Below are 11,547 nucleotides of genomic sequence, written 5' to 3' on the forward strand. Positions count from 1 at the left end.
TCAATGTCAAAACGTGATGATTGATGGTGATATCGAGACAAATTATAGCGCTGACACTTGTCAACTCCACTTAACTTAAATTGGCCATGAATAGTCATTATGATATTATGCTGGTTATTAGTTTTATTGTTCGGTTCGGAACATTTTGACGCAGGGTTCACGCCGACTTCACATCGAACGCGAATTTTATTCTCTCCGGTATTATCACACATGCGCAGTCAATTTGCTGGAAACCTTACTATGCACGAAGTTTCCTCTCTTCATGGTCAATTACAAGTTCATGCGTGCGATCGTTAGTGGGGAAATTTAGCGCGTTCATCTTTGACCAGATTGCTTTTTCCAAGTCTACTATACAGAAAGACCGACTTCGAACATGGAACCCTGGTGCATCTTGCAATATTAATTTGGGTGACTGATTGCCGGCATCAAGAAACCAGTCACTTACAATGTATAAGCACTTTGTCTCCAAATCCAAGCATTTGCCTGAAACGTCCTTGGCTCGGCAGTGACAAACATAATGAGGTAGCATGGTTAGAGTTGCAGGTGTAAAATAGAACAGAACAAAGAAGCCATCGACGGCTTCTTGATGAATGGTGAACTATTCCGTTTTGCCAACAAACAAACAGGGAAATGATGACTGCGTTTGTGCACGAAGGGAAGTCAGGTTCCTTTCTCCGATACACAGCCTGCGGACAGTACAGTGTAAGCGTTCGTCTAGACTGTCTTGATAACCACCAGCCTGACATCTGCTGGAAAGACCTCTGGTTGCAAGAGAAATATACCCAAGCAAAAGGATATTGCATGTAGAAAAAATTAAACATTTTAAATGAAAATACACTACACATACATCTGCTTCGTTACACTAAATTGGCGGTCTCGTTTCTTTTCTAGATTATTGAAGTACATGGTGCAGATTTACCATGTCCAACGACACAGCTACAAACGACACTCTCACATCATTCGCAGAGCCGTCGATCGGCATCGCCGAGAAGTACATCATCCCTGTCATATTTGGTTTGACTTGCCTTGTGGGCCTGGTTGGCAATACCCTGGTAATATTCGTCGTCCTCAAAGAACGCAAGATGAAAACGACAACGAACTTGTTCATACTGAATCTGAGCATCGCGGATTTTCTCTTCCTCGTTCTCTCTGTGCCGTTTACGGCAGTCAGCTACGCCTTGCCATCATGGCCGTTCGGTAGTGTAATGTGTAAGATAGCCAACTACCTGCAGTTCGTGAATCTCTACGCCAGCGTCTATACGCTGATGGTGATGTCATTCGATCGCTACCTGGCTGTCGTCTATCCGATACGCTCCATGAAAATACGCAGTGTACGCAATGCCACTGCCGTGGTCATCACCATGTGGGGCGTCGTCATAGTGATGTTGTCTCCCATACTCACCAAGTACACCACGTTCGCTTTCCAAGACCAGTACGGAAGAATCTTAGTGTACTGTATACAAACCTTCACTCCGGCGGAGTACAAGTTTTTCTGGGGTCAGTTATTCTTCACCTCCTACCTAATTCCCCTCACCATCATCAGCGTCACCTACTTCTTCATGCTGAAGCGTCTCTGGACGGGAGTGGTCCCCCAAGGTGCTAACACCAAAGGCAACGTCAAACAGAAGAAGAAAGTGACCAAAATGGTAGTCTTCGTCGTCGTCATATTCGGCATCTGTTGGATGCCCGTACAAGTCATTATACTGTCTCTCACGCTTGGAGGCGTCGGATTTGATCGAGCCCTACAGATTATACTCTGGGTATCAAACATCATGTCTTACGCCAACTCGTGCGTCAACCCCATCATTTACGCCTTCCTCTCCGATAACTTTAGGAAATCCTTCCAGAAGGTGTTTCACTGCTACTTTGGTAAGGCTCAGATTGAATTCGACCGAACCGACGGAAGAAACTCAGATAACACGCAGGGCTCACAGACAGCAAGTACATGACCAAATAAAGATCGTCCTAACCTCAATCCAGACTGATGAACCAACTGTTCAATGCAGTTCGTGGTCGATCAGATAACAGGAATCAGAAAGTTTTGAGTTTCATATATATATATATATATATATATATATATATTATATATATATATATATATATATATATATATATATATATATATATATATATATATATATATATATATATATAACTACTACATAAGTTTAGCATGTCACTTGGTAACATCTCTTAGTACTGTTCATATTTGTTTTTCGATCGTTTTTTCAACTGCCATCTATTCATTACAATTATTATGCGACAAGCCATATGATTAGGTATATTTATATACACACATGTATATATACATGATTTATATACATACATGTATATATACATATATACATATATATATATATATATATATATATATATATATATATATATATATATATATATATACACACACAAGCATTAAAACGTATTTATGTTGTCATTCTTTCACTGAATTGATGTCCTGTAAATTCAATTTCTTGGTGAGTATTGATGGTTAAATTTACTAAGTTAAATATATATTAATGATTCTACCGTCCTAATAGCCAACATTCTGTAAAAGTTTGACATTTTCCGTATTGTCCGCGTTTCCCTCCATGTTATTTGCAAAGTACATCGTTGTTTTGTTTGATGTTTTAACCCCAGTGAGTACATTCACATTCACTGACCTACAAAATTTGAAATTTCCGAGTGTTACTCTAGACGTACACTTTTGTATGTACACACTGTTTTCACTTTACAATCACCATCACTCTTATCTTGTGAACTTTTCCTATAAGAAACGACAGCAGAATCTAGTTGCCAACACGGAGCTTGTAAAATGATCTAGTATAAAATATTCACGTTCACCAAGTTCCTGCCGTGGTTTTATCTAACGCTGATGAAAACGCCAAACGTTTTATTAGTCGTAACGAATGTGTGCAAATTTGTAATGTTATTAATAAATTTATAATTATGAACAGTGCTGCCATTTATGTTTACTTATGTGAGTCCCCCACTCCACTGGAATCCTGAATGATGTTCAGAATTTATGCCAAAGCCTGGGGGATTGGGTTGCTATTTGTGGCAATGCACAGTAACACATTACTCACTCAACAGTCTCCGATTATTCACGCGAAGGGAGCAAACACTGTAAGCACGCAATGTCACACATCATGTCATGCATCATGAATGTCAAACTTCGGGATAAGACATACATGTATAGGCATGAATGCCCATGCCGTTCACCGCACACTATCTGCAATACTACGACTGACTCACTGAGCTAATTTGGCATAGTTATCTGAATATTATTACAGATTACAGTGCAATCAGGTATTCAAGGGATAAAGTCGGCCATTTTTCATGAATTTTGTTTTATACGAGATACTACTTATATTGTTTGACATGTTGAAAGATACTGAATGAATGGGTGACCATGTATATATTCGATCCCGGTTTTAGACACGATATATTCGTTCTCGTTATGGTTTCATGTATTACATGAAACCATTACGAGAACGAATATATGGTCATGACCATTAATTCTTTCTCGCGGTGGTTTCCCTTCTGGCTCTCCACACTTTGAGCGACCCCTCTCGGTGCTTTCAATTTTTGAGTGACTCTCCTTCAGATTCCACCGACCCCCCAAGCTGTTAATAATGACGGCTCCCTAACAACACTGAATCTACTTTCATGGGACTGGATATTTAACACAGGAAAAGTGTGAAGTCTTTTGAATAAAATGTGAATGCATGTCACACTGTCTGTGCACGACCAGATTTCCGGGACGATTTGAAAATTGATTTTAATCACTAATGTAGTAAATCAAAACCTGAATTCGTTAGCCAAGACGTGTTAATGAACCAATACTTTGCTCACTGAAAATCTGTTACATGTTCTCATAAATCTTGATCATTAAAGGATCAGTGACTGTATCTTCATCATCAGTTTTTAGATTTATTCACTACATTTCCACTGAAATGCTAAGGGTTCCGTTTGTAAACATTATGCGCACATAGCATATTATGAAGTGTTGTGTTCATGCTCGGGACCAGAAATTCACTCACTTCTACTCATCTCTCTCTGTCTCTGAAGAACACAAGAAACATCAACTCTATAGTTAATAGTATAACACACAAATAACAAAGTCGTATCATCATTAACTATAGGTAGGGCCTCGGAGTTTTACTGGCAAACTGTACTACTAAATTCCGTAAACCGCCTCCCACTCGTCCGCTTACCGTGTTACACCACAAATTTGCAGAGTTTTAGAGCCTTGTTTGCTCCGCTCGCGGAAAGTTTGGATTCGTAGTTGTAGTGCAAAGCATCGGCAGGAAATTACTGAAGCGTTTTTTTTCACCTTGTTGAATGAAAGTATAAAAATTAATCCATGATTGGATAAAACAAAGTTGACATGTGCTGCTATAGTAACGCGATGACGTGGTTGAGCATCTGGTTTGATTTGAATTTTATGAATTATGTTTGATTCGTTGAACGAAGTGAACAGGTGTTTGCAGATCGACGTTGGAGTCACACATGGTTCATTTGGGTTGAAAACTTTGAGCACCAAATACACAATTGCGGAGTCGCTCTACATATTCCGATATGGCCGAACCACTCGCTGAAAAGTTTGACTGGGAAACATAAGTTCAGTGGTTAGAAGTTACAAACGCATGAATGTAGAACAAGTGAAAACTGTATCCGATGCACTTTAACCACGAAAGCCAAACATGCAAAAGAGAAATCCTGTCACGCCAGTGCCAAGCGCCACCATCGGAAAACCAAGCTGCTGCACCGCCACGTCATGCAGAGAAAGACGCTCCTGCAACTGAAACTGTAAGTACAAACAAAACAAGGCAGTATTGCTGAAGGCAATGAGTACTTGGGCCGAGATAGAGTAATTTTGAGGACAATATATACTACTATTCAAATATGGTCTTGAATTTCCTCCTGTCAATTAGGCATTTGATTAACTGGTTATTAAACGAAGCAATCGCATGACAACGGCAAAATATGTCTAGCAACTTTTGTGGAGTTTGAGGCAGGGGTTCTTTATTTATAGTGAAATTGCTCAAACTCCTTAAATATTCAAATTACAGCAAATTTCTTTTGTTCTCGATGGTAGATGTCTAATATTTAGATGGGCATATTTAGATTTCTACCCTATAGTTATCCCTATATACCAAAAATCGGACATCTAGCTCTATTGGCTTGCTCAGAATTAGATATGCGAATAATTAATGAGGTACAATATGTGGTGTCATAAGGTGTCCCATCATACCAAATATGAAGGGTGTAGCACTTGTGGTTACTGAGTTGTGGACAAATATATATATTTGAGGTCAAAGGTCATTGAGGTCACGTGACGTTTTGTCAAACAAATTATATTGTTAACTTACCCCTATATACCAAAAATCAGACCTCTAGCTCTATTGGCTCGCTCAAAATTAGATATGCGCATAATTAATGAGGTACAATATGTGGCGTCATAAGGTGTCCCATCATACCAAATATGAAAGGTTTAGCACTTGTGGTTACTGAGTTATGGACAATAATGTATATTTGAGGTCAAAGGTCACCAAGGTCACATGATATTTTGTCAAAATGTCTGAGATATCTGCGTGAACCGATGGACTCACTGATGGACTCACGGACGGATATGACCCAATCTATAAGCCCCCTGGACTTTATCCGTGGGGACAAAAAACTATGTCACTGCATCCTTTAGGCAATATGAATACGATGAGAAACTAAATTTTTATTTTTCTTGGCCTTATACATGAAAGTCTATGGAGAACTGCCTTATACATGGGAGTCTATGGAGGTGTAAACTAAAAAGTCCTCTAACACGGCCAAATTCGATCGCATTGTGAAACAAATCGACGTGCATCTGTATGGGGTTGGGTACTATTCTTGTGCAAAGTTTGAAAGAAATTGACCAGGGCTTGTCTGAGATATCTGCGTGAACGGACGGACGGACGGACTGACATGACCAAACCTATAACTCCCCCAGGACTTCGTCCGTGGGCACTAAAAACAACGCAACAGTTATTACAGCTACACCGGCGGTAGGTTCATATCCAGAGCCCCGTACGGTCTGCCGCCGTCGCTTGAAAACAATCTCATAAACCTGGCCATATGGGCAACTGTGTATGAGCAGCTGGATACTTGACTTCCCGGAGAAGGCGAGCTGTCACGTTCAAGCTCAGGATTATTTGCGATCAAATTTCAGTAAATTTACCTTACCTAGATGAAATTTTGTCTATATGCTGAAATTTCGCCGAAGTTTGACAAAATTGCATCGATTTTTCAGGTTCATAACCGACATTTTTGAGTTTTGAGTGCAGACAGAAATAAGTTTTGAGGCAACATGGCTGCGACCCCATGTTGACCCCTAGCCCTGCGTACGATGCTATGTGCTACAGCTAACACACAGCATCGTACGCAGGGCTAGCGAGAGAGTTGCCGACATCGACGGTTATTTACGAGAAGTGAATAAAAGACTGTCATTTTTGGAAGCGATCGAGTAGCTGAGGTAGGCTGGGATACGACTTGGGCCCAAGAACGCTGAATTTCGGCAGTAATTTGGCTTTTTACGTCAAGTCCCAAAATGGATTTGAAGTCACCGACCCTACGTACGCGTACGGGTCTTTGCAGGGCTGTGGTGAGCGAGGCGATTAGCTGTAGCGGAACACACAGCATCGTACGCAGAGCTAGTTGACCCCAAGTGAAAATGTGTTCGCGATCAAATCTTCCTATATTTTTTTCAGAATTTCGACAAAATCATTGCTTCTTACATCTTTTGTAAAATATAAAATATTAAAATAAAAATGCGATGTGCCATGTCTCCAGATTTCTAAAATATCGTTCGTTGACCGTTCGACGGAATACTCATTTCGCAAACTTGTGACGCAGTTGAAATTCAATACTGACCGCCAAATAATCTTAATGAGACGAGATCATTCTAGACATCCTCCAAATTATCCAACCATTCGCGTTAGAGTTCAGCTCGCTTAGAGGATCATAACATTCTTCGGCCTTCGTTTAGATCGACCCTAATCTCTCCCATTTAGGAAATAAATACACAAGCTACCTTGACAAAACTTCGTGCACCATCCAGGACCAAACACACTACAAATCTGTCTTGACGTCATCATCTCCTTACATGGTAATCGGCATACCGTATTTTTTAGCAAAGGAGACACAGAATACGTCGGAGTATTCAGTTTCAAAACGTATTACATTGTGTGATGTTGTCAAAAAAAGGTAATGTTACTGCAGTGGTATAAATTACAAAACACAAAAGTTCAAATCAGTTTATTTTGGACTGGCTTTACCCAACATTTCATATTGTTTCTTATGCCAGATTTGACCACGTGCTTACTGGCGACCCCTTTACATGCAAATTTTGTGTCAAATGGTGTGTTCTCCTGGAAAAACAAACGTACGATTTCTATATGAAGGAGGCGAAATTTGCCCTCAAAACTCGAAACCACCCCTTATATGGGGTGTACCTAGCTATTTTGAACGAGCTTCTCGAATCTGCAGCTCTATTTCGAAATGATGGTGTGGTTTTCTCAGTCAAGGATAAGTGTTCTCCATCGCTGTGGGCATTACTATTCTCAACTGGGGGTACAGTTTCCAGTCGTAATGTTTTTCATTGTGTCCGGGATATAAAACCTTTCCTTTTCACACTTTTACTTTGATTAACACTAGTCCACATCTTGTCAGCGATTAAACATGTTTCAAGTTTAAATGTTAAATTCTGGTCTCGAGCCCTCTTGTTCGACCAACTGAAATTACCCCTCCCACTTTGGCTCGTCCAGTGGGTGTATCAACGGTCGTGCCATCGCCTAGGAAACGGAGGGTGCAGAATTGTTGCATTTCGATGCACATTTTGATTATATTCAGAAGATTTTGTGGCAAAAACTCAGATAGAGAAGCATTAATATTCACATCTCACTTATCCAAGACTGGCTGAGAGCAGCACTTCCATTCAGTTAACATCATTACGCCATTTATTATGCCAAGAAAGATGAAGCCAAGACATTTTGCCCTCCCTGGTCTCAGCCAGGAATGGTTATACCTTACAGAGTTTTTTTCCCACGGAATGAAAACAAATGTACTTGGGCTGAGGCCCAAGTACAACAATGTGTCTAGACCACAATCAGTGTAGTACTACGTGTTTGCCTGTAAATTTAACGTTTAACAAATGTGACAGAAAATTGCACATTCAGTTTCGAGAAATGATTTTGAAATCGCATTTTTCAGCTTCGAATGATCTTGATAACAATAAACTTTCAGTATACCATGTGATATAGTGACATTTGCAATCGATACTGTTATTTCATTGTGACCTGTAATTGTTTTTGGAATGTACTTGAGAAATTAAATCAGTCTGATGCTTCTTCTTTGAAAATTTCTTTGCTCTTTACTTGATGGTGAAAGGCATTTCTTCTGGTGAATATGTCGCTTTTGCGGTCACCGTTATTGACTCGTCACCACGCGACTTTCTTTGTTTAAAACTGTCCGATTTACTAGGAAACCGGACAGTTTTTTTAAATTGTGTGATTTACTTGTAAATCGGACACTTCTAAACAAAAGAAAGCCAGGTAGTAATTATAAAATATTTGGTTATGGGAATTAAAAAGCATGGTTAGAACAATGGGCAGAGAGTGGTATAACTACAGCTATACTCTTCCTTTAAAAGAGAATCAAAAATAAAATAGTTAACGTTTGATAATCTGTAGTACTGTTTCATGATAATTTAAGCATTAAGACTTACTTTGACTGACTGCAGAATATTTCAACTCTCTGGAACCATAGTTTAAAAGTAGCCTTTGTACTCGCTTCCAATGTATTGAATATATTTTTTGCATTTTGGTGTTCTATCTTACCTTTTTAATGAAATCACGGCCCTTCCAAAACCATGAAAAGAAACAAAGAAACACGGCAGTCTTGTTGCTTGATTCCAAATACATCTCATTACACAGGGTACAGCAAATAAATTGGTCTGAAAGCCATGAATTTAATTTCTTGCTTGTATCAAACATTTTATCACTCAAGCTATGAGTGTCATATGCGTGCCTATGTGCAGAAAACAGTACATATCTGTTGATTGCCTTTCAAAATCCTCTTCATCAGTACCAATTATTAATGGATAACAATTTCAATGTCGATAAACTCTACTACCTAGTAGTACCTTGCTTTACTGTGTTTCAATTAGTCAACATTTCGTAACCATAAACAGTCTCGTATTCACAAGTTCGGATCTGGATAAGTCTTGAGGCATATTTTGTCAACACTTCCCTACGAACACAACATTGGCATCACCATCCTCCTCTGAAAGGCAATGATTCCTTGTGAAAAATACTACTCAACACCGTAGGTTCAACATATGACAATACCATCAACAAAGATACAATTTCTCCAATGAATGAAATTTGACTTCCTAACTTGAAGGATTGTCCCAGTCAAATTTTTAGCTACGCTTAGATAATTATTTCTTAAAAATCTTAATTATTCTGGCAAGGAAATCAGCCAATTAAATGCAAGAATGGTTTGACTTTAAAGAGTAGTCGTCACGTTAAGATTTATCTTATCCAATTGCATCTGTTTCCCGAAATTCTGTTTCGGAAAACACTTCTATACGAAAACATGTCACACGTTAGTCAGGATGCATGTATGCAACTATACAATCACCAGACGTACATTTAACAATGTGTAAGCATGAGAAAAGTTTAGTCACTCATAATCAGGCTAACAAGCTCTTCAAGTGTCACTGTACAGTAAAGTCGTCAGCAGGAGTACTTGTTATGCTTCCGGTCGCAATATGAATGCTCAACTTTGTCAGCTTACCAGTGAACAAAAGTTTTTTTGTTAAACCACAGTCCCCCTAATGAGTAGACGGCCTGTGGTTAAACCTTAATATCCACTGACGAAATCAGCCAATGGTGGTATAAGTGTGAAAAATGGTCGTCATATTAATAAATTAACTTTGACAATTAATCAAATCTCGAATGTTTTTAAAAAACATTTGGAGCAAAATCAACGCAACTAAAGCGAAAAGATCAAACCATAATTTGGAGGCGCGAATACCCCTACGCATGCGCGTAATTATGTTGTCTAAAGACTTCCACAGTAAGTGAGGCTACCCACAATCCTCCATGATCTGTACACACGGAGATCACTCACTGAACTGTAGCTAATTTCTTCTGTACACAGAACAATTCGGTCCATATTTCAAAATTCTGGCAACATAGTTCTGATCATCATAATTTTCTGATTTCTCACTGTGAATAATAAGAAGATCAACCCCTTTTCCGCGTAGGAGATAGCAATTTTGTAATTTTGTCGACATAAATTTTTGACAGCCATACACAATATTTTCAAGGAAACTAAGGGAATAAGTTGCAGCTGTGTTGGCGAAAGAAAGGGTATTGATTTTGTTTTACTGTTCGTAACAAAGGAAATTTACATGTCTGACAGGTGGTATGATGAGACCATCTTAGTTGCTGATAACTTTATCTTGACAAATGTGCAATTTTTAGCACCTCCAAACATCAACTTCTCATTCAATTTTCTCTTGAATTTTAAACATAATCAATAATTTAGGAACATAGTTTTAACAAATAATCCTGAACTTGAATTGTAAGTTAAAAATTGTTAAGAAACTGATAAAAGTGAAAAAGCCTTTAGCAAAAAATGTCTGAGTGAACAAATCAAGGGGAATTGTGGGTAGCCTCACTTACTGTGACTTCTCTCGCCACCAGTTGGACAATAGGGCCTAGCACAAAAATCCGTCCCCAGGGATAGGGATGGGGTGGGGGTGTCTAAGAGCAAGGTTCTTATTGCTATGGTTTATTTTATTTTAATACGTTTGACTACGGTATGATATGTATTGCTAATAAAGATTTATACTACCAACTTTTCTATGCAACTTTGATGTCTTTTTCTTATGTTAGCACTGGTTTTGTAACGATTTCTTTTCCCCCTTCGCCGTGCAATGTATTTGTCCTTTGACAATTTCTAAGCGAAGTTTTGCGACTGTGTTGCGTCTATTATCTGACCAGTTTGATTGCCATATTCGCCAAGCAAGCAAGTTGTAATTTAGTCTATTATCTGATGAGTTTGAGTGCCTAATTTGCCAAAGTAAGCAAGGTTAAATTACTAATCTGTGGACGCTGTCACCAGATTATCACCGGATTAACTTTGACAAAGTCAACAACGAGCGCACCAGCAAGTTATAACTGTAGACACCCCTACCCCATCCCTATCCCTGGGGACGGATTTTTGTGCGAGGCCCTATGGTTGGACATATAAATGAATGAACGTTATTGGAACGTTTTCAAAGGAAGCGACACACCGTAAAAGGATATCAATAAGTGGTTAACACTTCACATGAAGTCAAGACCGCAAATTTCCTGTGAGTCTTTGCTGGTCTGTGATCCGAATCATTTTCTAGTTTATCGACAAAATTCCAGTTCTTTTCCTGATTTCCCACTTTCCTTCTTGCATAGTCCGAAATTAGGGACATGGGCAAGTTGGGAAGAAAATCGCCTTCGCGCGCTT

At 39.1% G+C, this 11,547-nt stretch overlaps 1 protein-coding gene across 2 annotated transcripts in view; it reads left to right on the top strand.

The window, feature by feature from the left end:
* The window catches only part of LOC139152405 (allatostatin-A receptor-like), a 49,219-nt gene extending 47,193 nt beyond the window's left edge, over positions 1–2,026 (top strand). For both annotated transcript variants that reach the window (XM_070725528.1, XM_070725529.1), the window contains one exon: positions 892–2,026. In XM_070725528.1, the coding sequence (XP_070581629.1) occupies positions 921–1,949 (1,029 nt within the window). In that variant the 5' untranslated portion in view covers positions 892–920 and the 3' untranslated portion in view covers positions 1,950–2,026. The remainder of the gene's footprint in view (positions 1–891) is intronic.
* The last annotated feature ends 9,521 nt before the right edge of the window (positions 2,027–11,547 follow it).

Source organism: Ptychodera flava, chromosome 15 (assembly GCF_041260155.1).
Source record: "Ptychodera flava strain L36383 chromosome 15, AS_Pfla_20210202, whole genome shotgun sequence".
Lineage (NCBI taxonomy): Eukaryota > Metazoa > Hemichordata > Enteropneusta > Ptychoderidae > Ptychodera > Ptychodera flava.